Genomic DNA, 26305 nt, shown 5'->3' on the forward strand with positions numbered 1-26305 from the left:
CTGCTGCACAGAGAGACCACTGTGGCCCCGGTGCGCAATACGCGAGCGCCAAAAAAAAAGAAAACGAGCCAAGGAAAGGAAAGAAACAGTGAAAAAATGCGCACGTGTATTTAAAGCAGTGGGATCCACGAGCACCTCACGAGCACCTCTTGGGCATATATGTATGTTTCGCGAATAGATAATGTGAGGAGAAAGAGAGCAACACGGATAAACAAAACAACTTAGTGGGAAGGACTTGAGGGACACAAGGGAGGGGTGTATACATGTGCGCGACTCGTCAGTGCTACAACGGTGGACGCGGTCTGTTATGCGGTTTCTACGAATCTTCCGTATTTGATCGTCTACTGGCATGAAAGTGAATCGATGATCTGAGCCTTTACTCTGTGACAACAGTGAACCCTTTGCGTAGTCGTTGATTCGTGGGCGAGGAAGGGGGCGCGTGCGAGCCCGTTGCCAGAAGAGAAACGCCGCGACAGCGGTATGCAAGAGCGCCAAGATGAAGCCGAAAGGATCCGGTGGAAAGAGCGCGGCAGAGAGGAAAGGTGTGCAAGAAGAGTGAGCTGTCGCGCGCGATGTGAGAGGTGACGGGGTGGCATTCGAGGGCAAGTGGACGCCAAGCGCGTGTGTGTGCGTGTGTGTGTCTGCGTCTACGTAGGCACGGTGGGTCGCGCTTTCAGCGCACTTGCTTGAGCGTGCTCGTTTGAGCAATCGCCTTGACCAGTCGCGTGTCAGCCGCGCGGACACATCTCGCCGCTCGGGAAAAGCACTATAGCTTGCCTTCTCGATAACGACGGAGGGAAGCGAAGGAAACGTAGAAAGCGAGGCCCCGCAAGCGTAAGCAAGGAAGCGACAGAGAAAATACATGTACCGTCCTCGTTTTGCCGCCGTTCACGATGAAAGCGTGTGTCCTCAAAGCCCCGACGGAGGTTTGCGCCTTGCCGGCTCCGCTGCTGCCGCTGCTGCACACGGACATAATATCACCAGAGAAGAGCGAAGGCGAAGAGTGACATAATCGGTGGGAAACAGAGCGGATAACACAGGAGAAAGAAAGAGCACCCGCATAGAGAGGCACCAGCACGCATATATGCATCCATGGACTGGTGCAGCCTACCACCACCATCGTCATCAGAGGCAGCATCAGCAACAGCAAGCAGCAGGGAATGAAACACAAAAAGAAGGAAAGGGTAAAGAAGCAAACCAAATACAGGTAAGGAGACAGGCACACAACGCAAGCCCGCAAAAACATACACACACACATATATATATACATACGCATGCTTGACAAAACGCGGGGAAAAGGGTAAACAGCAAAGTACAGAAAGCCCATGGTGATCAAGCGAGCATCCGGTGGAAAGGGATATGAGGGGAAGAAGAAAGCGAGCCACACAATTGTGGAGGAATGGCAGCCTCCCACCTGCAGAAACAGCAGCGGCAGTGGAGAGATGAGCCGCTCTCCAGAGGCTGCGAAGATTTTCGACAAAAAGAGTGGGGAGTTTGTTCTTGCAGAGCCTGCCGAGTAAGTCCATGCGGCCATCGCTGTATTGGAGCATTTAGACGCAGCACACCAGAAAACAAAAAGGCGTGGTGCCTCCTTATCCGCCCCCCTCACACTACCTTGGCTTCCGATTCGTCGAACTTGAGATCCGTCGTGCCTGGCGCCACCCCCCGCTCTCCATCTGTTCTTGGGTTGCGCCTCTTTCCCGTTCCGCCACCCCGCTGCCACAGCCAGCCATTCACGCAACGCGGGTCCTCTTTCAAAAGAAAAGGATCGTGAAGTAGTGGTACGCCAAGGCAATGATCGCCGCCCAGAGAATGGAAGCACTTGTGATGCTGCCGCCGTGCACCACGCGCCACAGGCGTCGCTCACCACGATGCCACTTGCCAAAGACGGACACGTGAAAGAGCAACTTCATCACACCCCAGTGAATCTCCCCTTCAGAGTTGAGGCTCTCGCCGGGCACAGCGTCATCGGATGCGGGAGCGGTCGTTGGCCTGTTCGTGGCAGCGGGGGGACTTGTGGATGCAGCTGCACTTCCACTGTTAGCTGCCTCCTTCGCGGGTGATTTCGGCGCGGAGACAGAGCTACTCGGCTTTCCCTGGCTACCCACACCACACGCCTCCAGGACGAAGCCCACAAAAGAGAAGGAGCTGTGGTGCTGCAGCACGACATCGGGCGAGTTGATGCTGCCGTCAGCGCTGCCACGGAAGAGGCGGATGGTTGCATTAAGGTTCCTGTTGTAGAAACGAGCTGTCTCTGCGTCCAGCAGTTCGTACTCCTCCCCCTCTTCTTCGCCACTGCTGCTCATGCCGGGAGCTGACCGGATGCCGTCCGCATCGTCGCTGTGGTACTCTGACGCGTACCGACGCTTCACGCTCGACGTCGGGGGAGTGGGCAACGATGCTTTACTTGCGGCACCGCCTGCAGTCGATGCTCTCTGCATCGATGCAGTGGAGACCTCTGTCGGTTGCAGCAGCTCCTGCAAGCGCTCCCACAACACTGCAGCGGCTTGCTTACCGCCCTGAGTGGTTAACCCGCACGGCGTGCGACGGGTCCGACGTCCGCGACTCTCCATCAGCAGCGGCTTAAGATCCCAAATGCGGACGCACTGCGTGTGCGCGTGGCCGGAAGCTGGTGCGCTAGCCGCTGACCTTGGACGCCCCGTGCGCCGCGGTGGGCGTGCACTACAGTGTGGAGGGAACACCGGACTTGTCGTCCTGCACCGTAGCCGCGACCCTGCACTCGCATCGGATGGCGACGTCACGGCTGTGTCTGAAGCCGAGGCATCGCTTGCCATTGGCATCCCCGGCAGTTGTGACCGCGTAGAGGAGTGCAGAGAGGTCGTCATGGGGAGCGCGGACAGGTCCACTCGGCTCCCCAAGTGCGGGGCCTCTTGCAGCAGCGAGGCGGTGTGCTGCTCCTGCCCTTCTTCACGCAGCACGCGATCCAGCACCGATATGAGCTTTTCCTCCCGGACGTAGTAGGACGACTCGAACGTGTACAGCCGCGACCCTTCAGCGTTGCTGATGGCCACGTGACCCACCAGTGGAAACAGCCACGACACAAACGGGGCCGGGAAGAAGAAGACGCAGCAGCCGAAGTGCTGCAGCTCCACCGCCGTCCGCGAGGGCAGTCGCAGTCGCCTCGCCAGCGGAGACGGTGGTGTACCAGAGGTATGCAGGACTGGCAGGCCTCCCAGCGACTCGGCCGTCGCTGTCGCAAGTGATGGGGATAGGGCCGGCGGGCTTGAGGTCCCACTTCCATTGGTGGCGTCGTCGCTGTCGTCGTGAGACCTATGTGCCTGAGCGGGTACGACTGAGTCGGTAGACACCGCACTTGCAGCAGGAGCGCGTGTGGCTGCTGCCACTTCGCCAGGGGGACTGCGCGTAGTGGAACTCGTGGGCTGCGCCGATGGAGCGCGAGCTTTCGCAGAGAGGAGTAGAGCTTCGGAAAGGGAAGCCTTTGACGAGAAGTGGGGTGCAGTTTCGCTGCTTCCCAGCTCGAGGCGAGACGAGTTTGGCGAGGGACCTGGTTTCATGGACCTCCGCCGCACAAGAGCCTGCACGAGTGCACCACTCCCCTTCGCCCTCGATGCAGCGGCGTCGGCAGGCATGGCCGACTGCAGCTGTTCATGCATATCTGGATTTGTGTTTGTTGTGGGATTCGTATCAGCAACTTCACCAGTGTCGTTTGCGGCGTGCTGGGATGCGTTCTGGAAGCCGTCGCTTGTCCGCTGACGGTGGCCGTAGTCCAACGTGAGCGCTGGCAAGGGCGACGGTGTCGGCGCAGCCTCTGACGGATTCGCTGGAGATTGCTCGTCGGCCTCGTCGTCGGCGTCTAGACTTGTGGAGGTGGAACTACGGCGATCCAGCCACGGGGACGTCGGGCGCGTCGACGAGGAGGAGTTGCGATCGCAGCTTCGCGGCACCACTGCGCCCTCGTCAGGAAAGGAAGAAGCGCACGGGCTCGTGGGTGGACTCGACGCAGCGGCCGCCGCGTCTACCCTGCTCGACGAGCCCGCTCCATGGCTGCTCAGGGACTTGTCCTCTCTGTGATCAGAAGAGGAAAGCATCGCGGCCGTACGCAACACACACACACACACACACACACCGCAGCCCCCCACCACAAGGAAGTTAGGTGTAACAGGAAGGCGCAGTCAAATGATAGAAAAGCGCACAAGCTCGAGGCAACACAACCACAAAAGGAAACGAAATATAAAAAACGACCTGCTCACCAACGAAACGAACAAAGACAAAAAGGGGGAGGGCGGCCTACACTCAGGAGACAAGCAAAAGGAAAGAAAAGGGAGGAAGAACGGTGGAGGGAGGAGAGGGGAGAGGGGGGAGGAAAGGGAGACAATGCAGAACCGACACTTTTCACACACACGCACAAAGAAAAAAAAGGGTGAAAAAAGAGAGAACGGAATGCCACACTTATACAATCCAGCGAAACGAGCAAAATATACTAAGAAAATGAACACACCTGATGTTTGCAGAGCCAAGACGCTACCCTGCAGGTGGGGAGATGAGCCCGGAAGACACACCTGACCCAAGATCAACACGCTATGGTGTGTCTCTCAATACACGCACAGAAACAGACTGTAGCGCTACAAGCATACACACACAAACACACACACACACCTATGTCCTTTTTAAATGGGCAAACAGAGCTCGAGAGAGACACACGCGCAAGCACGTACGAGAAAGTGTAAAGCAAGGAGGAAGAGGAGGTCACGCAAGAAAGCGAAACGAGACAGCAAAAAAAAAAAGTGGCTTTATCGGGTACTTGCGTACTCAATCAGCTGACTTGAAAATAGGCTCACCTACAAATGAAGGTGCCTTTCTATTTTCAGGTGTGCGCGTGTACGAAGGCAGCGCACACCTGTGTGTGTATTAGCGATCTCTTTGCGTTCAGCCCTCTCCTCCTTTTCGTTGCCACTTCGTCCGCTTGGATGGCGAAACAAGGAGACGGTGAGAAAAACTAAATCAAGTATATATATATATATGTGTGTGTGCGAGCTGTGAAGCAAAAAGAAAACGCCGACGAATGAGAGGAGCACTCCGGCAACGAAGCGATCACAGCGAAAGCTTGAGCGGAAGAGGAGGGGCGAGTAAGAGAAAAAAGGCCGCGCAACACAAGCGGAAGAAAAAAAAACAAAGAAACCAAAGTCGCGCAAATCCAACCGACCGCAGATGCACACAAACACGGAGAGAGAGGGACGGGAGAGAGGAGACAGAGAGAACGGGTGCACCTTAGACGGAGGCGACGAAATAGAGAGTGCGAGACACAGAGGCGGCGACAATTCCAATGCGCTGTGCTGAGCTCGTGTGCGGGTCCTCTGTGTTTTTTTTTTCTTATTTTGTTTAATCGCTCTTGCTCTCTGTCTATGTTGATCGCACGGCCTCACGCTCGCACCGTCCGTAGCCTCTATTTGTCACTTCCGATTCAGCCCTCTTCGCACGCTGTCCCGTCTTTTACTTAGTTCAGTTAGCTGTATATCAAAAGAGTAAGATAAACAAAAAGACGGAAGAAACAACAAAGAAGAGAGAGGGAGAGACGAGCCCCGTAGTCTACAGCACTAAAAAAAAGTAAACAAGGTAAAGTGGAAAGAAAAATAAAATGTGGGAGCGGAGCGCTGTCTGTGTGCGTGTGCGTGCTGGTGTCTTCTTTTTGCCACAGAGCGAGAGTAAAAGGAGGAAAATACGCAGCGGCACTGAGAAAAAAAAGAGACGACGTGATGAACGTATGTGTGGGCCGGGGGTGCTGATGCGTTGATGCTCGCCTTTCTGCACTAGCCACTCCAACAGCACACCCACCACGTCACGATGACCTCTACACTGCCTTGAGCTGAGCTGCCAGTTCTACTTTTTTTTTCGACTTTCCCTTTGTTCTCGCAGCTCTTGCAGCCCCCTCTTTTAGTTCTAAGTCGCCTGCGTGGCGGTGGATATGCGGGAGCAGACAAGAGGGAGATCACACAGACACAAACACACAAAAAAATGAAAAAAAAAAAATGAGTACAACAGAAACGTGCGCCTGTGTTCACGCCGTCGTTATTCTTTTCGCGTGTGTGCTCTCCTCCTGCTTCCGCTGAGCCCCTCCCCCTACGTGGTAGGTGCTCGTACCGTTACGGATGCTTCACTACTTCGCAGGCCGCTGGCACCAAGACACAAGAACGAACGAACAGAAAAAAAAAACGCCTGAGAAAAAGAAGTAGAACAGGTAAGCAACGAGAGAAAGATAGCGCTGCATGCACGGACGCGAACGAACACACAAACAAGCGGAGGCCGCGGCTGCCTCGCTATCTATGTCAATGGCGTCGCTCGAGAAAGTGGAGAAGGCAACCGGAAGCGAATAGCGATGCGCGCGTATGTAATCTGGATGTGGCTGGAGGGAGAGTAGAAAGCTGTGGGCGCGCGTCTGCGTCTCTTTTAGTGCGTTTCTGGCCAGACGGGAGAGAAACCGTCAAAAAAGGAAGAGTAAGCACAGAGATGATCAGCGAATGGTAGGCAAGATGACGAAGAGCGGCGGTGGGACAGAGACGAAACTCTGGCTGGACGTGCTCCTGAGGAGCCGGAAAGGCAGCAGAAGGGGGTGGATGGGGAAGCCGCAGCGCAGAAAACAGAGACAACCAAACAAAGAAAAAATGAGAGAGAGGGAGGCAGCTCAGATCACGAAAGCCCACGAACCGCACGCGCACGAAAAAAAAACTACAAGAAAATGATAACAAAGAACGAAAGAAGCGCCCACCGCAGCCGTGGCGCAAAACAACAGTGAGTCGACCAAGCTCCCGTCGGTGAGGTTGGGTGGGCGCGAGACAGAGGGGAGCGGCGGGTTGAATTGCGAACGAAATTAGAAGAGAGCACTGATAAAACACTGATACAAAAAGATAAAGACAGTGAAGCAGAATGACCAAGTTGAAAAGGAGTCAGCAGCAGCAGTAGTTGAGAGGTAGTAAGTCAAAGAGCAGTGACTCGTGCGTGCGTTTTCGTGTGTGTGTGTGTGTGTGTGTCGTCGACGAGAACGACACAAGTACCGCTCGACAAACAGGTCGAGGGAAGAGGGGGGCCGAAGACAGCGAGACCCCGTGTGTTCTGTGGGCGCCTCTCGTCCGTCGCTGTATGGCGGTGCGGTATAGGCACAGACACAAGCGCAGATATGCTGCCTCTTTTGCTATCTGCGCAAAATGAAAATAAAAAACGAAGGACAGAAAGAGAAAGCGGGAAGAGGAGGGCACTCACCGCAGACGGTCAAACATGCAGCAAGATCAAAGAAGAAAAAGTGCGAATATCAAGGCGGAGAACGACGTGGTTTTGTTTTCGTATGCGTATGCATGTGCGTCCGCGGAGGGGATTTATACGCGTGTGCGAAGGAGTGTGCCTGTATGCGTGCACAGAGCGAGCCTTTTATTGCTTGTTAAGTAGATTGGTGAGGGGGAGAGGGAGGAGGAGGAGGGTGCTTACGTATCCCGCACACTACCTGTGTTTGAGCAGTACGTCCAGGAGGAAGGTGTGTGTGTGTGTGTGTGTGCGTCATGGTGGAAGAGGGAGAGAGGGCGAAAGTGAGCAATGAAAAGCCGCCAGAATATGGCGAGGAAAGAGAAAGCATATATTTGTGCAGGTGTAGGTGGGCAAGGAAACAAAAATCACTCGTCGCTTGTGGAAGGCATGCGATCAGCTGAGGATGCAAGCTCCACTCTGAAGTGTAGAAGGGATGGCACAACTGCAAACACACATACGAGAGAGGGCGCGACAAGCACCTGCCCCGTTTGCAAGACGCAGTCTCTGTTATTCTTACTTTTGTTTCGATGGCGCCCCTTCCGCCCTCTGCCAACACAAGCTTCCGCTCTCTATTGAAGATGGAAGCAGGCGCAAGGAAGACCAGCTCCCGATGCCTCGAGCGAGGGTGCAACTCCGCTACCAAACGTGCTCTCGTCCTCACTTCCAGTGGAACCGCTCCGCACCTCGCCTTAGTGTCTTGCCACACACGCGCACACATACTCACACACGTGGCTGCGAGCACATGTGCATGTGCGCCTGCCTGCTCAAACGAGGCAAACAGTGAAAAAAAAAAAAGATGTCGAGGCTCACACGAGCATGAGCAGAACAACGAAAAGCAGAACCAGGCCATCCTCAAAAGGCATCGCTCGGGTTGCATAGCTGCCCATGTGCCCGGCACCGCAAGTCGCGCAAGTGTCGCCAAGAAAAAAACAAAAAACAGTGCACGTACGAGCTGCAAGAGAAGAGCTGGAGTGTGGTCACCTCCTTTTCCGCTATGCTCACACCTTGCTACAATAGGGACACCTGGGACCCATCCCCTGGTCCGTACCGCTGCCGCCGCCGTCCTCGGTGCGGGAATCCGAGGTCGTGGCACCGGCGACCTCTGTTGAGGGACGATAAATAACCGCCATGCATGAAGGGCACAACCAGCCCAGGTAGGAGGCGTGCTCGTCGTCCTGCGCGCCAAAGGAAACGGCGGTATCAGCTTTTTCCGTCGTCGCTTTCTCGAAATCCGCCGTTGAGCTCTCTGCCAAAGCAGCATCCATCGCGCGACGTTTTCGCAGAGGCGTCTGCGGCAGCATAGTAGGCCCCACGACGTACTGGGAAGCAATACGGTCCCGCCTCTGACGGGGCCGGTTGCCGATGAGCGAGACGGCAGCACTCGCACCATCCAGCAGGTGGCCGAGGTCATGCAAGCTGAACCGGCCAGCGCAGAAGCCACCGAGGCTGGAGGCTAGCGCCACGAGGCGGTTCTCTGTCGAGTCGGTGTGCAGCACGGCTTCACCGAAGCACGACACAGTCACGCCCATCTTGCTCGCTGTCACAGCTGTCATGGCGAGAGCGCACTCCGCACTGTACGGCGGCACGGCAGCTGCCTTCGCGTCGCTGAACACAAGAACGCTTCCAGCACTGCGCGGCGGAGGTGCAGAATTCACGGCATCGCTGCTGGAGGAGTCCCCGGCAGCCGCTTCGCCAGGTGCCTCTCCGGCCTCGCCGTCTGCCTCATCCCTATCCGCCGCCCGAAAAGCGCTGCTGGGGTGCGCGCGCAGATAGCAGAGCGAGGCCAGTAGTGCCCCCGCCAGAGAGCTCCACATGCTCGTGGCATCGGAAGACGGCGACGCAGATGCCGAGGGTGCAGGGGAAGTCTCACTGAACCCCTTCACGGATGATGCGTCCGCCTTTGCACCAGCGGTTGGCACGGTGCTGTTGTGTTCCTGTACTGCACTCAGTATCGCCTGCTGAAGAATTTGCGGAGAGCGCAAACGAAAAAGCTGCGCAAAGGCGACGGTCCTCTCTGCGGTGTCACCCCCCCTCCACCCGCCCCCACCGTCCTCATCGGGTGAGAACACCGACCCTGTCGCATCTGACAAGACGGGGTAGGTAGCCCCCACTCGATCCAAGGCATGGTTGCGGTCTGGCACCGCCGAAGAGTACACGCATTTGACGCCTCTGTGCGGGTCCGCAAAGAAGACGGCAATGGATGGAATGAAGTCAGGTGCGCCGGCGCGCAAGCTGCACTGCAGCGCATGCACACAACGCAGCGCGTTGCCGACTAAATCGTCCGTGTAGTAGCCATTGCTGGAGTGGAGAACGCACACGTACGAGGATGGCATGGCGGTGCAGCGGAAAAAAAAAAGAAATAAACGTGCGGAAGCGGAGAGAAGATGCGCCCTTCAACAGTAAATGAAGTAACACTTGCGGATGTGAGACAAGCGAACGCCACGGTGCAGTGGATGGTAAGCTCCCTCAACGCATGTGAGTTTGGAAGAGGTGTCTACAGGCGCTGTGTCGGCCCCGTGCATCCATGTTGCGCAGTGAAGCTAGCGATGGAGCGGCCCGGCAGGTTCGGAGAAAGCGAAAGAGGCACACGAATAAGCACAAACGCGCGGTCGCAGGCATTCACACGTGAATGAGAAAGAGCCGGGGAGGTGGAGACGGAGAGAAGCGAAGGTAGAGGACGGACGTGATGCGGCGGGGGAAAGATGGAAGGCGCAAAAGAAAAAAGAGGGGAAAAAGGAAATTCACATCGAAGAAGAGGGAAGCGGACCCCACCTCCCAGCGGTTGCGTGTCGCGACTGCTTGGATGCATTCCACTTTGCCCATAATGACTTCCTTTGCTGGTGTTGCTGTTTGGATATCGTCTTTGTTACTTCTGATGTCTGATCTGTGGACTCGTCACGCAGACACGGACACATACATGCACGCAGTAAAGGGAAAACAAAAAGGCAAGCATAGCAATAAGGCCACGAGGAGCGTGTCGTGAGAAGACGAGTAAAGGAAAGCGGAGATAGGGAAGTGAGCCGTCGTAGCGATAGATGATGATGATGAGAGCCGTAGGGCGAGAGAGCCAGTAACAGGACCGAAGCGAGACGACAGAACAAAAAAAAAAACAAAAAGAGAAGGAAAAGTGTGGCCCTCGTAGAGAGAAAAGGAGGATGCAGAGGGTGGGAAAGGGTGGGAGAAGCCTGTGCAGTGCTCAGCACCCTCGCCTACCGCAGGTCACTTATCCGCTCGCGAAGAGCCTGCTTCCCCTTGAGGATCATCTTCTCGCGAAGGTCGTCCAGGGGGCAGATGGAGTCGTACTCGCGAACCGCCTCGTCGAACATTGCCGTGTCCTCGCCTTGGATCGCTGCAATCACGTCCGTCACAAACATGTGCTCGCGTGTGTTCATGTTGAACTGCGTGTCCAGCTCCTGGTACTCCTGAAAGCGCTCCTCGAGCACGTCTACATCCTCCATAAGACTCTCCGGCGTCATGAGGGCCAGCTGGCACAAGAGAGTCGTAAAGAACAGCTTGCGTGCGTTGCCGCGCGCCACACGGTCCTCCAGCGCCTCGCGGGCAAGATGGTCGTAGATCTGCTGCGCCCCGGCGTAGTCGCCAGAGCGCGCCTTCATGTCCGCCATCTTGAGCACGATCTCCGAGGCCGTCACCTTTGCACCTTGATTGCGGAAGTAGCGCACGGCCTGTTGCAGCCACCGCATCGCCTCGTCGCCCATGGTTATGTCGCCCAGCGCAGCGCACGCCTTGGCTGCGTTTGTGTACTTCTGAGCCTTGTCATACATGTCCACCACGTCTCTGAGCAGGGCTGCTGCTGACTTTGCATCGCCGGCCTTGACGAATGCCTTTGCTGCCTCCTCCATCTCCACCGCCTGGTCACTCTCGCTCTTGTTCTTGAGGGACATTTCAGAGGCGCGCTTGTACGCCTGGGCCACCTTCGCGAAATTGCCAGCGGCCTTGTACTGCGTGGCAGCCTGCAGGAACGTGTCGTGTGCCTCATCAACTTTCGTGTCGCTCGACGAGAACCACGAGCGCTTCTTCAGCTGTTTCTCCGCCTCCGCCATCAAGGCATCACCGCGCTCCTCCATCTTGTCAGGCGTGCCTTATAGTCTTGACGGTGTCTTGTGAGACTGTGAGCGAATGGAGACGTTCTATGCCCGGCAAGTTGCGAAGGGTGACGTATGTGTGTGTTTGTGCGTGTGGTTGAACGTGGGTATGTGCGAATCCAGTGTGCGTCACAGAATGTTCCACGCACATGCAAATTATAAACAACTCAGACGCATCGTTAGGGGTAGCGTGTCAAACACAGAGAAAACGAGACAACCAATGACCATGTGACCACGGTGCAGCACAAGACACAATTTGCCGCGAATGTCCAGAGCAGATTTAGCGCGCGTATGCATACATCAACGACGAAAAAGAGGAGAGAATAACAAGGTATCTAGAGTTGATCTGCTGACGCGAACAAAAAAACCCGGGTCATTAACAGCAAGAGCTCTTGACCTTACATGCAACAGAGGCAGCGAGTGGCGATTTCACAGAACGGCCATGCACACAAGCCAGTCATCGCACCACTGCTGTCTGATGCAACCGTTGCATCACACACGATGCCGCGTGTGCGTGTCTGTGTGTGCGTGTGTCCGTCGAGCTGGCGACTGGCGACTCACGAAAACCGGGCACAAATGGATGTGCTTTGAAGAGACTTCATATGTCTCTCGCGCACCGTCTTTCCGCACGCACACCTCGACAGCCCTGATTATCCCACCCACAGCCGCTAACAAGACAAGCGCCAAGGGTGCGGTCATCAAGAAGCAGGGGAGTGCACGCACAGGGGGGCGGCAGAAGGTGGAGGCGGCAGTCCCTTGCCAGCAAAGAAGGGAGTCCCAAGGAGCCGATTCGGTTTGCGGCGCGTTGGTGTCGTTCGCCTCTTTGTTTTGTGTGTGTGTGTGTGTGTTACGTTGACAAGAGCAAATTGAATACATACGAAAGAGAACCAAACCGAGAGACAAAGAAATACACGAGAGACGAAAAGGAGGAGAAAGGCCCGGGAATGGGGGGAAGAGGAGGCGGAGACGGACAACAGAGAACAGGGATGGGGCGTGAACTATACATGATATGTGTGTGCGCGCTACTCAGCTAACATACGGTTGCGAGTCATTTGCGTCCCCGGAGAGAAGTGAGGAGGGGAAAACGAAAAAGAAAATAAGGCAACAGAAAAGAGCGTGGGTCAAGGACAATAATGCAAAACCAAACGCGACAACAAGACACACAAACGTGACAGATAGAGGGGTGGAGAAGAGAGAAGGAACAACAACGCCCTGCGTGAGCCTCTGTGTGGATGACGTGGGGGCAGTGGTGGTGGTGGTGGTGGCTATGGGTGAAGAGAAGCAGAGTGAAAACAAAAAAATGAAAGCGAACGAGAGAAAAAACGAACACTCCCCAAAGCCAGCCTATACTCACCCGAAGCCACCGCCAGACGCTTTCTGTAGCAACATAGAAACGCCCAAAGACAACCACAGAACTGCTTTGTTGCCGTTGTTGCCGTCTTGTCCGTCTGTTTGTTTGCTTTTTGTGATACAAGCACCCACGAAAATGAAGTCGAGAGATGCACGCAAGTCAGACGCAGAAGAAAATGTTCAAAAAAAAAAAAAACAGAAAGAGAGCAACAGAAGCGGCGCCCATGCAAAAGCCGCGTCCACACACGCACACACATACAAGAAAAGATTTCCTTCATGAAGTCTGTCCCTTTCATAGTTACGTGTATGAGCACGGGTATTGCAGTGGCTCTCTCCTCGCTCTCGCTTGATGCATCGCCCCCTCTCCAAGCTCCTCCGTTTCTAGTTTCTTTTCTTGTGCTGCGTACCGTCTCCCTTCATTTCACTGTGTGTGTGTGTGCGCGCGCGCGTTTGGATCTGCCGACGCGGCTCCTCTCTTCCCTTCAGTGTTGTGTGTGTGTGTGTGTGCATGACGCGACGGATGTGGCATTTAAGTGTGACCATGTGCGTTTGCATGTGAATGTTTATGTCGCTGAGTGACGCGGACTATCATTGAGTTCCCCCCCCCCACACACACGCCTGCTAGCCTCCCCGGCATGCCCCGCCTCTTTCAAACCTCCTTTTGAAGCGTTCAACTGTGGAGCTCTACATCACATGATAAAGAAATGGAAAGCGCTCAGAGGGGGTGCTGGCAGACGTGAAACGAGCTGTGGTGCGCGCAAGAAAGAGAAGCAGGAAGCGGTGCGAAAAGCTAACGCGTCCATCGCCGTGCACTGTGTGTGTGTACGTGTGTGTGTTTCGCTGGGCACTTTGCCTCCGGCACCAAGATCGCACCTGCACGCACACACGAGGGCGGCGTTACGCTCTTGCTCCCCAGCATATCCATCTCTCTGCTTTCACCTGGCTGTGGCTGCCGTGTTGCTGGCATGCTGTCACCTACTTGGCCTTCTGAGCTGCGTCCTTCTTCTTGCGCTGGTTGCGCTCCTCACGCTCACGCATCGTAGCCAGGCGGGCCTCCATCTGCTTACGGATGTCCTCGTGCGAGACGATGTGATCGTCATCCTGGTCAGCGTAGAGGTTACTGTCGCGATCTGTCGTCCCGCCAGCCAGACTGGCGCTGGGCAGCTCCATCATACGCACAAGATCGCGTGCCGATACGGCGCTATGGGCTGTCTGGGGGGCAATCGGCATTATGGGGCTCTCCTCCACCTCCCAGTCTTCTGCCATCTGCAGAGTTTCGCCGTGTGGGGAGTCTGTCGTGTTGGCAGTTAATGCATTGTCTTCCTCCTCCAAATTCTGCACAGTCTCCTTCGGAGACTGAAGATCTCGGGTGACGCGAGAAGACGACGCCACCGAGGTGCGCGAGTTCGCGGAAAACTGGTGGTGGCGCTGAAAGGCAATCAAGATGTGCGTGGCGCGCTCCTCAATAGTGCCGAGGAACTGCTTCATGTTGGCCTCTGTGCACCTCTCCTCACCCTCCACAGCGCCATCGGCCATTTGCGGGCACCCGATGTGCGCATACACATCCTCAGCCGTGGCTGCGGTACGCTGCACGGCGTCGCGCAACTGCACAGTCGCGTAGTTCATCTCATCTAGCTTGGACTCGGTGCCTGCCAGCTCCTCCTCGAGCCCCTTGATGAGAGCGCGGTGCTGACGCTCGCTGTCGTCCTCCTCGCTCAGAAGACGCTGAAGGTCGCGGATGCTGTCCTTCAGCGCCTCCTTCTTGGCAGACAGCTCGTTGACGTACTTGTACATGGAGAAGTTCAGGTCGCCTGTGTGCAAGTACTTTGCGCGCAACTCGTCGATATCGTCTGTCTGCAGGTCGTCCTTGATCTGAGCAAGAATGCTTGTTATGGTGGCGGACTCTCTCTCCACACACAGCAATGTGTGTGTGTCGTCCTCGTCGTCCTCCCCACCCGTCGTGGAGACCGGCTCTTCGCCGTTGCCGGGCACCGACGCGCCAATCGCTCGCCGGGAGGTGACCACTTCTTCCTGAGCGCGGGCAGCTTTCGTGTCGCCCATGCGCTCGTCAAAATCGTACTCGCGCGCCTCCAGCTCGAGCTGCATCTCCGTCTGCTCATCGCGCATGGCCTTGATGTCCATCATGGCGGTGTCCAGGTCGCGCAGCTGATTGGTGTAGGCCTGGCGCTGCTCGGCCAGCGCGGCGCGCAACCGCTCCACCTCGCGCAGCTGCGCGTCGCGATCGTCCATATCCCTGTTCGACTTCTCAATGTGCTCGGCCATGAGGCGCTTCTTCGTCTTCAAATCGTCCTCCATGCGCTTGTGCACGCGCAGGAACACGCGACGCTCCTCTCGAATGACGTCGATGCGGTCGCGCAGCTCTTTGTTATACGACAGAGCATCGTTGAACTGACCTAACGTTTGATCCAGTCGGCTCTCCAGAATGTCGACCTGGCGCTGCACCGCCGCTGCCTGTTCCTTCTCTACATTGATGCCGCCCTTCATCTTGCGGCTTTGGAGGAGGTCGATGCGGGCCAGCTGGTACCGCTTCGTCAGATCATTTTTGCGCATCTTCTCAAACTGGTAGCGGCGCTCCAGACCTTCAACATCGCTCTGCAACGACGCCAGCTTATCCGCCTTGACATAGTCGTAATGCGTGCCAGAGAGAGCACTGATCTCCTTCTTGATTTGGTCGTTCTCTTCGGTTATATGCAGGATCTGTTCTTGCTGACGCGCGCCCTGGTCCTGTGCAGCGAGGATGCCATCCGCTATCTGCGAGTGGCGCAGAGTGTCGGACACTGCGCCCTTCTTTTTGGCGGCCACCACTGACATGACCAAGTCCGCCAATGTACGTCAGGATGATCCTGTCGACCAACGAAATGGAGGGAGGAAGAGGAGGCAGCGGCGAGAGGTACAATGCCTCCGCAAGGGTGTCGTTTTTCGCTGGACCTGAGGATGGCGTGCTCTGTTCTGCACTGCCCCCCGCCTTCAAGAAGTTGAAAGAGAATGTGAAGTGCAGGACGCAGATGTGATATGCTGAGAGAGGGGGAGGAGACCGCCGTGCCGGAGAAGAGCACGAGAGAAAAAAAAATAAAAAAAAACGTCAGACAACTGGACCTAGCGGCAGAAAAGGACAGCCCGGAGCAATGAAGTCAGCGAAGTGCAAGCGGGGCGGAGAAAAACACGGCTGGCCGTCCTGACTTCGTAGATTCGTGGCATTGATGACAGTTGCACGGAAACGGGTGCGCGCGCAATGGGGTGGTAGGCGCACGTACGTGTGTGTGTGTGTGTGTGTGTGTGTGCGTGTGTGTGTGAAGGGGGGCGTTGGGGACGAGTAAGAAAAGAAAAATAGGAAAGGAAGACGAGATTGCAGTAAAGCGAAAAGACACGTAGAGTGTGGTGGTATGTGCACAGTGCAAACTATGTGTGGAACGGAGGACTGCAGACGCAGAGAGAGGTCACGGTGCTCACACATTCCTCTCTGCTGTTGCAAGAGTTTCTCACGCCCTTCTCAGCTGACGTCATCGCCTAGGAAGTGCCGCAAGGAGAAAGCTACCGCACTCGGAAACAGAAGCATGACACCGCGAGCTCGAGATTATTACTCGAAGGCCCTCACCGCAGCATCACAACGAATGACAGCACACTGTGTTCTATTTTGCTTTTCCTTGTTTCTCTGCGCAAAGAGGGAGTAAGAAACAGCGTACATACAACATGCCGATACACATAACGACGCTCACCTTCATTCGTATTTTTTTTGTATTCCCTTCACCGGATCATTGAATGCGTCTCGCACCGCCTTGCATGGGCACGTCAGCACCTCTGCGTGTGGCCGTGCTTCTCGCTTCCATACCCCATCTCCATCTTCTTGAAAGGAATACAGGTGAAACGGTGAATGAAAGAATGAGGGCGCCTTTTTTTTCGGGGGAGTGAGAGAGTGAAGGGGGGATATGCATTCGCCTTCGCTTGGTGGCGAGGAGGAGGAGCTTGCATGCGCGTATGCTGTGAGGAAGTGCCCTCTTATTTTTCCAAGTGCTCTTTTTAAGTATCGATAAAGGCAGTCTTTTCGAAATAGGAAGCGAGAGAGACCCACAGGAAGGTGCAAGAAAAAAGAACAAAAGTGAGCAGCGGGCGAGGGGAGAGGAAAGAAGGGAGTCCGGGGAGAAGACACACGCGTACACGAAAAAGCAAAGACGAGGGTAGAAACAGCCGAGCTTGGGAGCGAGACAAACACAAAATGCACACGTGCCAGCCCGGAAAACAATACAAGGGAGAAAATGTAAGAGAAGCGATCGGCATCAACAGGGAGACTGCAGCAGCGGCAGCATCACATGAGGTGCGCGAAAGAGAACCAAGAAAACGAAAGAGAGGACCTTAGCGCAGCTCATCATCCCGCATTCACGCACCGAGGTCAGCGATCAGCCATCAACCGCCTCGGCACGGCGCCCTCCGGCAGATAAAAAGGTGCTGTGCCCCCACCCCCACCCCATCCCTTCCGTCTTTGACACGCGACAACGACTTATCCGAAGAATGAATCAGTGAGAGGGCGAATAGAAAGAGTAGCATCAAGAAAGGAAGAGAAAACGAGCAAGGACCAACCGCAAACATCCGCGGTTGCTGCATCTCAGTCGCACCCGCTCTCCACAAGGTCCCATCGCCCCTTCCGGCCTTCTACCCTCTTCCCCTCGGCCTTCTCCCATCACAAGCGTTTTTTTTTTCATGCAACAAAGAAAGAAGCCCCAAAGTAGAAGCGCACTCCTCACATCACGTACAACATCACACAAGAAAGGGCAACATCACAAAAAAAGCGGCATTTGCCACAGGCGACACGCCACAAGAACGATAAGAGAGAAAGCAGGCAGGTGAGTTATTTCACCCCTTTGCGCCACAGTCTCACTCACGCTCACACAACTACAGACACGCACATGCAGTGGTAAAAGCAGGGCCCTCCCCCACAACCACCACCTGTCTCACGGTATCCTCCTCCTCTGCACAACGCGCTCTCCATGAGGGAAGAGATGGCAGCGCGAGGGAGACAGGGTGGGAAGGGGCTGAGCGAAAGGGTGAGAAGTAATAAAAGATGGCCACCTCACAGATGTCTGGCGCATTTCACAGACCCTCCTCACAGAGGTGAGCTATCGAGACTTTATAGACGCACATCTGTGTGTGTGCGCGCAACAGACACACACGCAAAAGAAAACACTGACGGTTTGTTTCCTCCCTTTTTCCATCCTCACTCTTCGTACGAGTCCCTCGCCTGCTGCTGCGTGAAGCAGTGCCCTCCCCCTCTCCCCCGTCCTTTCCTTACCACTATGCCTACACCCCCCTCCTCCAGTAGAGACTGGCAGAGGGCGGGCAGCATTACGCTGGACTTGCCGTAGCTTCAACGCGCTCAAAACACAAAATGTACGCCCCATTCGGCGCTGGGGCGTCGCAGCTGTCGATCGTCGCGTGTGTGTCGTTGTAGTATACCCATTTCTTCACGGAATCGTTGAAGGCGGCCGCAGTGTAATGCCCAAAGCTGAGCGACCCGGTGTGGTACACCACACCGCGCAGGCGGTACTTCGTGCCCTCCGTCTGAAGTCCAGCGGATTCGGGGTCCAGGTACGGCGCAAAGTCGAGCTCGCTGGGGAACTGCACTGTGGTGTTCTTCTTGTCGGCGCTGTACGTGTGCATCTTAAAGCGCTTAAAGGACACAATGAGGCACGGGGGCAGACGGAAGAGGGTGCGGTGCACTTTCGTCTCCCGAAACTCCTTGCACCGACTGCAGAACCAGGCATCCTCGCCCCGCAGCAGGTCCGGCTGCATAGAGTGCGACAAGCACTCGTGCAGCGAGCATTTCACCTCCGGGGTGATGTCGCTACCTACGCCGCGGAGTCCAAAGGCATCCGAACTCCGTCCGTCGGTAACGAGCTGATACTTGGCAGAGTCGTACTGGATGCACACGACAATGGTGGTCGTCAGCGCCGTGGAAGCTGGCGCCTTTTCACAGGCCTCGCTCCCTGTCGCATCTGTGTTAATGTCGTCGCCCGTGAATGTGGTTTTTGTGACGCTGGCGGTTGTGGATTTGCGGAGAATGCGCTGAACTATCTTGATGTCTCGCTCAATGGATGCAGCCGCTGCGCCGGCGTCGTTGGCGGACGCCAGCTTTCCTTTGGCTTCGTGCTTGTGGGATGGAGGCGTGACGTACCCTGCCCCTCCGCTTAGAGTCTCTGTGGGAGTGAAGAGCGCTACCTCGTCCGTCTCGTCTTCTGGAACGCGTTGAAGAAGTGCTGTCGCCACCTCTAAAGAGCGCGGGCGGATGTGCTCCGCGTAGGCGGTCATGCAGTCACGGGGTTCGCTGGCCAAAACGAGACCCTCCGCGTCGGCGGCATCCACGGCCGCAGGCTGCGGGTGCTCCGCACCGTAAGACGCCGGAAACTCGTCGATCCAAACCGGGGTGCCTATTATGGCAGTCGTGGAGGGAAGCGGTGCATCCTTCATGAAGTACCACACACGTGCCGCAGGCGCCCCTGCTGCACCCACTGTAGTCGGTGGCGGCGCAGATGCCACGCTCAGATCTGCGCTCGCCAGGTAGCACCGTGCCCAAGCAAACACGCGACCATGATCAGGAATGTCCATTACGCGCACGTCCACCTGCACGCGCGCTGCCACACTCCTTGCCCTCTGCTTTTCCTCCTCCGCAGTCATCTCATCTGCAGAGCCGTCCAGAAAAAAGCGCAGCACCTCTCTGCTAGCACTGGCATTGCTCAGCAGCAGCTGTCGAAGCGCCTCCTCCACCTCCTGCTCGCGCACCGTGTTGTCTGGCTGCACCAGCACGTGAACCTTCAGCGTCACCAGCGCGTGCGCACGGGCCGTGCCCCCCTTCACAGGTCGAAACAGCGGTGCCATGAAGCCGCTGTGTGAGACGGGCTCGGCCGCGTCGTCAGACTTGCTTAGCTCCACCATAACATCCACGCTCATGGCGCGCCGCTGCGGCGGGTCTTTGATGCTGACGGAGAGCGTGACGTTGTTGTCGAAGACGGTGCTGCACTCCCCACACGTGAGGCATGTGAAGACGGTCTTCGACTGGTGGAAGAAGAGGGGCGGTATGAACGACTTGTTGTTTTCCAAGAAGTTGCTCCAGAAGATGGTGGAGAGCTCCTGCGTCGCGATCGCCTTGTCGCTGTCCTCGCGCTGTCGGTAGCATCGCTCCGAGAGGAGATTGATCTCCTCACTCAGGTGATCCAGGAGCACTTCTATGAACTCATTTGCATCTTGCTGCTGGTAGCCAGAAAAACGCTTCACTCGCATACCAATCTGCTCCTTAAGCTCACGGGTCTCCGCGAAGGAGTGCTGCCCAGACCACATCGTCGTCAGCAGCCTAATGAGCAGCGGAGTTATAACCGCCTGTGAAAAGTGCGAAATGGGAAGCGTCAAAAGCTTCGTGCGGAAGGAGGTGAGATTCGACAAGCACTGAAGGGCACTGTTCATGTAGCATGTGTTGCCGACATTGGTCAGGCCGCACACACCGCATTGGTGTGCTGCCACCTCCATCGTGCGTGTAATTTCGCCTCCGCCGTCGTCGCCGTTTGTGTTGTTCAGCGTCAGCACCAGGGACAAGAGCACCTTCCCGCTCGTCTGCAGCCTCCACTCCTCCACGCTCTCCGGCATATACTGCTCGATGCGCCGCCGCAGCTGCTGCAATATCTCCTGCACGGTCACGTCCATCCCATCCCCCCTTTCTGCAATCGTGAACGGACCTGTTTTCACGGAAAGCATGTAGAGGCCTTTGCAGCAGATGCGCACCGTGTCGGTTCCGTTGATTGCCGCAAACCACACTCTGGCCACCTTGTCCGACATCATGCCCTCCTCCTCCCTCATCACGCCCCAGGCGAGGTGGCACACCTCGCGCATGTCGCTATGCAGGAGTGCCTCCTCCACGGGCACCTCTACGCTGTACTTGTCAAGCGCTCCGTCCGATTCGTTCCGCTCCCACCACTCAAATGTCGTGAACACGGTCAGCGGAAGCGGCTTCCACATGAGGAGACAGCGCTCCCGCAGAGGAAAGGCTCCATACATGACGTACTTGGGGCCGGTGCCAAAGAAGTCAAAGAAGGAGTTGTACAGAGTCTCTGGAATCACCTGGTATCGCTCCGAGTCTAGAGAAAGCCAGTGCCGGCGCGGGTCGTGCGGCGAGACCGTCATGAGCGCGAACGTGTCGATCGGGCCCGGAAAAGGTGGGTGTGGCCCGGGTGAGGCCAAGCAGTGCTGCTCCTTCGCTTGCGTGGACCACCTCAGCAGCTGCTCCATCCACGCCGTCGGCACCACAACGCCGCGCGGAAGAGCTTCCCTGTTCTGCATCAAGCTCCGCTGCTGACAAGCAAAGTACAAGCAGTAAAAGAACAGCTCCAGGTTAAGGCGCGAGGCGTCCTCTTCCTCCCCCCACAGAAACGGCGCCACCTCTGTTGGGTTGCGAGAGCGCTGCTGGTAGGCTGGAAAGAAGCTGCACACCCACGCATCAGCAGTGCTCTGGAGAATGGAGCAGAGGTCCTCCTTGCAGTCGATAGGGGTCGTATCGTCGCTGTACTTGTTGCGCAGCGCGTGCGGCACGTGTGCTCCCTGCGTCAAGTGTTCCTCCATGAGACGGCGGCTCATCTCGCTGATCTCCTTTACATGGGCAAAACTGCGCAAGGAGTAGCGGCTGAAGTGGTGGCTGCCACCCGAGCCATGGCACCCGCCGTCATTCATCACCTCCGAAACAATGCTCTGCAAACCCGAGACAAAGGCAACGGACAGCTCGTGCGGCGTCACGCACAACCCACGCGCTGATTCCTCATTCTCGCTGGACAGAAGCGGCGGCGTCGCGAGAGCGAAAATGTCCGCTACGCTTTCTTGGATCAAGTCATGCAGCACAGCGCTTGCGATACCGAACCAGGCAACGCTAAACTCCTCCGTTGCGGCCGGAACAGCCCCGGCGTTGATGCCGTCCAGGTGGGCTGCGATGGCCGAGTGTGAGCGCTTTAGCCATGTGATGCTGCCGTCGAACCCGCGAAGGCTCTCCAAGATGTTTCCCACAAGCGCCTGAATATAAGCCTGGAGTCGGTCGAGCGGAAGCTGCGGCTGCGCCGCCACGGCAGCATTCTCCTCGTCATCCGTTTCAGCCGTAGAAGCAGCGGTGTAGTCATGCGCTGTCGTAGCCGTCCCATTCCAAGTTATGGTTCTCGGCTTGCCGGTAGTCATGCACGCTTCTTCGTTGACCTGTGATGCTGTCGAGTCTTCTTCTGCAGAGGCGAAGCTGTCACGGGTAGTGGCGGTAAACGAAGATCCTTCAATGCTGTGGTTTCTCTCCTTCAGCTCCATCTCCTCCATAGCGTCCCCAGAGCTCAGAGCTCCTTCAGAGCTCATGGCGGCGCGATCGTCGTCCTGCGAGTGAGCGCGTGCAATTGGGTATGTAGTTGCCCGAGTTGAAGACAAGTGTACCTCGTGCGAGAAGCGCAAAGAGAATCAGACGGGACAGCTGAAAACAACAAAAGAACGGGTTTAAGCCTGTGAAAACGCTTCAAGTCACCCTGTGCTACGTTTTGGGCAAGGGGGCGCTCCTTCGGGGTGCCCGCAGTCAATTTGTATGTTGATGAACTCGTGTGAGGACGGGTCGTAGAGTGAGGGATGCTTTGCCGTTTGTCTTTCCTTTTGATGAGGAGGAGCGCCCCTGGTCCGCTGAAACTCCCCTGTTGATGCTTTCCTTTACTTGCACGTATTGGGGGGGGGGGGGCTTTTGGTTCGCGAACCCAAAGTTTACGTCGTGTGCGTGCTAGTGCGTACGATGAATAATGTTACTGCAGAGGACGAGGAGTGTGACAAGAGAGTCACGCAGAAAGGAAAATGGAAAACAAAATGGGCAGTCGGAGAGGGTGAATCGGGCTGCAGTGGAGCTTGTGCGAGCAGCGTTCAATTACTACCAGACCGGGCGAATGCACAAAACCAAGTAGTTCGGAGCAGGGACGTTAGGGTGGCTCCAGGGATTGAGTTGAAAGAGGAGTAAAAATAATGAAGCCACGCCCTCTCGTGAATGTGAGGCTCCCGTTTGTCGGCGTTGCTATGAGTGTGGCACTAGAAGAGAGACAAAACAGACGTTGCACACGACACCGTCGAAAGACGGAAAGCGAAAAAAGAGAAGCAGATCCAAATGGAACAGGAATAACAACAATAACGAGCAGGGGTGGGTCGCCGCAGCACTGGGTGCGGTTATTCGTAGTGGCGACTGCGCTGTTACGCGCGCTCGTCGGCTCGGGCCCGAGCAGTTGCGGCTTTCCTTGTGCAAATGGCTGCCAAGAGAAATGAGCAGGGGTAAGGAGAGGCACCCGCACGCCCAGGCACATCGAGTGCACGCAGCGTTGCTTGCTAGCTGCAATGCCTCGCAATCCACGGCCATTGCTTTCATCCTGGTCTGTTTCCTCACCATCTCGCGTTCCTTGCTGTTCGATTTTGACATATATCAGGATGACTGCTTCGCCATGACCAGAAAGAAGAGCTGCGCGCCTGTCAACAGCCACACACTTCGGTACCCGCACACTCGCCCATCAGCTGGCGCGAAGATACAGCAAAGAAGCACAGACATCGCCCAGTGCTGCTCTTCTATCGCCATTTGTCGCATAGCGATGGCCCATGGATGCACCTCGAAAGACTGCACTGAGTCTCGGAACCTCACACGCGCCCGACTCACAACCGTCCACATCTGCCTCTCTTTCCTAACAGCGCACACGCTAGCAGACGAGCAATAAAACAACGATGAAAGAAAGCATGCGCAGGGGGCCTTTGTGCATGACAGTGCCGTACTCTGTGAAACACGCAGACACGCGCACACGATGAAGAAAACCTGAGCACGTACATGAGGACACGCATCAGCTTAGTCGGTGGAGCGCTTGAAAGTCTTCTTACGTTGCACCTTGTCGCCTGTGTGCACGGGCAGCGTGTAATTGTCTTGGTCTCCCTCCGCCATTTTCTTTTCGCGAACGGCGAACAAAATGCCGAGAAGCCCTACCAGCAAAAGCATCAGGGCGGCAATAGTTTCGGACGACGCCCGAGAGCTCCCCACATAGCCGAAAATGTGGTACTTCGACACTATAATGAGGTCGTTTGTGCCGTCGCCGTTGAAGTCCACTACGAGCACCGGCGCCACCGGCGGCTCCGTCAACGAAACGGAGCGAGTTACCTTGCCGTTCTTGGTCTTGATGATGGAGAACTCAGCGTCGCCCACTGCGAGAACGTAGGTGTCGACGCGGCGGAAGTACTCCTTTCCTCCACCGACGAACGTCACGTCGGTTTCGCGGTTCTTCTGCATGAGCGAGTACGGCACCATTTGCGGGAACGGCTTCACGTCCCTATTCACGTGATAGCGGCTCTTCCTTATCTCCGCCATGTCGTCAGATGGAGATGGGGCGAAGCGTGCGCCTGTTTGAGCGCGCCACAGCACCCTCCTCCGCGATGGGTCAATGCAGGTTACGAGGCCGGTGTCAATCATGAATGCAGCGTAGCGTTCTACCTGCTGTAGACCGGCTCCCATGTTCTGCTGGACCTGCAGAATCAGAGGCGGAGTTGCGCGCGTCATGGAGGAGACAACGTTGCGGCTTCCCAGAAGCTCCAGTGTGTTGAGCGCGCGCGGCGCCTCCTCGCCGCGGATGTCACCGTCAACGAAGTGATGAATGAGGTCGAGGTTGCCGAAGAGGCCCTGCGTATTGCACACGGTGGCGTTGAAAAGTTCATCTGCAGACGACGGCGCCCCGGCCTCGATTATGCCGAGGCAGTCATACGTCAGGTCAATCCCGCGCTTGGCGTACACGACGGAGCGGGGGCCTATCTGGGTGCTGACAGACTCGAGCACCAAATCGTCGTTGATGTCATCGTAGCACGTTCCACCAGCCTTCAGCGGCATTACGCTTGTCACCGTACTTCCCGTGTACATGTGGACCACCTCTACGCCCTGCTCGCCGTGAAACACAAACACGTTCGACGGGCGACGGCGCCGCCGCGTTGCATTTTTGGCGGGATAGGCGTGAGTGGATTGCCTTAATGACAGTGCCAACGCCGACAGCTTGTCTCCCAGGTTGCCTCCATCGTCTGTCTCCATATGCACCACCCGGTCGTTGTACCGAAATGTAGCCCGTCGCTCTGCCTTACCTCTACTAGAGCGCGCCTTCCGCTTCCCCTTCGCTCGATAGAAAACCTGCGGGTACAACTGCGCATCCCACACGTGGGCGTAGCGATGCGGCATGGAAGCCATCACAGACTCACGGAATGTGGTCCACGGCTGCTCGTACTTCCTCCCTAGCAAGTAATCGTGCTGATTGATGCCACCCTTGGCTGCACCCTCACGGTCAAGCAAGCGCAACTCTGTAACGCCGTTGTCTGTCTGTGTCCCGTTGTTGTTTGCCTCGCGCACCACGTCGTCCATTTCGTTGCCCCCGTCAGAGAAGTACGCCCAGCGCCGCGCGCCTGTCTTGGCGTCAAACGCGGAGTACATCATCATCTCTACACCTGACGCATCCACAACTTTGGCAGCCACCGCAATCATGCCGACATCTTCAGCCCAATTGCGCTCTGGGACAATAGAGATGGAGGCGTGAGTAAGCTCGCTCCAGTACCGAGGCGCCACGAGCTGGGACTTCCACAGAACACTGGGCGAGGGGGTGTGGATAGAAACCGCTATGAGCTGATAGTCTTCCGTGACGACAGCACACAGCATAATGCTACTGTTCAGCTCCGTGTAGCCGGCGCCGATACCGACGATAGGGGTGTACACATTGAGCTCCGCAGAGGGGTTGAGGCGCACAAAACTGTCATCGATGCGTCGGCGCGCGTAGTAGGTGTTGTAGATGTTCAGGTAACCAACACTGGTAGAACTCAGGAGAACGCGGGACCCTGAGCCGTCTGGGTCCACCAGAATCGGCTTCGGCATGATCACCTCCGTGAGCTCATTGTCCAAGATGGGAATCATAAACCCCCGCTGAAAGTTGAGCGAGCCTTCCTGTGACCAGCAGATGATGCTGCACACAAAGGCGACGCCGATAATGACGATGTCTCGGATTCTCATTGTTTGTTGGATCAGAAACCAGTCAAGGAGAAAAATGAGATGGAAAAGGCAGACCGGAAACAAAGAAAGGGACTGAACTACACAAGCAAACGAGGTTCTACCACTCATGCAGCAACATGAGAAGAAGGGGGGGGGGGGCTGGAGTCGTGGCGGTAGCAGCGCAGAGAGAAAGAGACGGCGGGAGCGGAAAGAGAGGAGAGAGTGTGAAGGCATCCAAAATTGAAAGCTGTGAGCGATGTGCATCACAAAGAGAGAAACAGAGGCAGAATAGCTCAGGGGCTCCCATAGCACGAATTCGCTCTGAGGTGCGCCGCACGTTCGTTACTGAACAGACGTACGACTGGAAAAAAGAGAAAAGCCGCATGACCACGAGGCAAGTGAGTCTTCCATCTGAAAGAGTAGATGCCGTGTGGCAGGCACCATTAAAGCGTGATTCCTCTTCCTTGTGTGTGTGTGTGTATCTTCGCGTTTGTGGGGAGAAGAGCTGAAGCATATCAGTGCATCTATG

General features: G+C 56.3%; 6 protein-coding genes across 6 annotated transcripts; all 6 read right to left on the reverse strand.

The window, feature by feature from the left end:
- Window positions 1-1754: 1754 nt before the first annotated feature.
- Window positions 1755-3536, reverse strand: LDBPK_323020 (hypothetical protein, unknown function; the record flags this gene model as incomplete). Its single annotated transcript, XM_003863667.1, has 1 exon — window positions 1755-3536. The coding sequence occupies one exon, from the start codon at window positions 3534-3536 to the stop codon at window positions 1755-1757; it is 1782 nt and encodes a 593-aa protein (XP_003863715.1).
- Window positions 3537-8273: 4737 nt separating this feature from the next.
- Window positions 8274-9608, reverse strand: LDBPK_323030 (hypothetical protein, conserved; the record flags this gene model as incomplete). Its single annotated transcript, XM_003863668.1, has 1 exon — window positions 8274-9608. One exon carries the CDS (start codon window positions 9606-9608, stop codon window positions 8274-8276), a length of 1335 nt encoding a protein of 444 aa, XP_003863716.1.
- An 876-nt stretch (window positions 9609-10484) lies between these two features.
- Window positions 10485-11360, reverse strand: LDBPK_323040 (hypothetical protein, conserved; the record flags this gene model as incomplete). The annotated part of the gene is made up of 1 exon (XM_003863669.1): window positions 10485-11360. One exon carries the CDS (start codon window positions 11358-11360, stop codon window positions 10485-10487), a length of 876 nt encoding a protein of 291 aa, XP_003863717.1.
- Window positions 11361-13703: 2343 nt separating this feature from the next.
- Window positions 13704-15560, reverse strand: LDBPK_323050 (hypothetical protein, conserved; the record flags this gene model as incomplete). Its single annotated transcript, XM_003863670.1, has 1 exon — window positions 13704-15560. The coding sequence occupies one exon, from the start codon at window positions 15558-15560 to the stop codon at window positions 13704-13706; it is 1857 nt and encodes a 618-aa protein (XP_003863718.1).
- Window positions 15561-18086: 2526 nt separating this feature from the next.
- On the reverse strand, window positions 18087-22112 carry LDBPK_323060 (ubiquitin hydrolase, putative; the record flags this gene model as incomplete). Its single annotated transcript, XM_003863671.1, has 1 exon — window positions 18087-22112. The coding sequence occupies one exon, from the start codon at window positions 22110-22112 to the stop codon at window positions 18087-18089; it is 4026 nt and encodes a 1341-aa protein (XP_003863719.1).
- Window positions 22113-23613: 1501 nt separating this feature from the next.
- On the reverse strand, window positions 23614-25797 carry LDBPK_323070 (hypothetical protein, conserved; the record flags this gene model as incomplete). Its single annotated transcript, XM_003863672.1, has 1 exon — window positions 23614-25797. One exon carries the CDS (start codon window positions 25795-25797, stop codon window positions 23614-23616), a length of 2184 nt encoding a protein of 727 aa, XP_003863720.1.
- Window positions 25798-26305: the final 508 nt, after the last annotated feature.

The sequence above is a fragment of the Leishmania donovani genome, chromosome 32 (assembly GCF_000227135.1).
Source record: "Leishmania donovani BPK282A1 complete genome, chromosome 32".
Classification (NCBI taxonomy): Eukaryota; Euglenozoa; class Kinetoplastea; order Trypanosomatida; family Trypanosomatidae; genus Leishmania; species Leishmania donovani.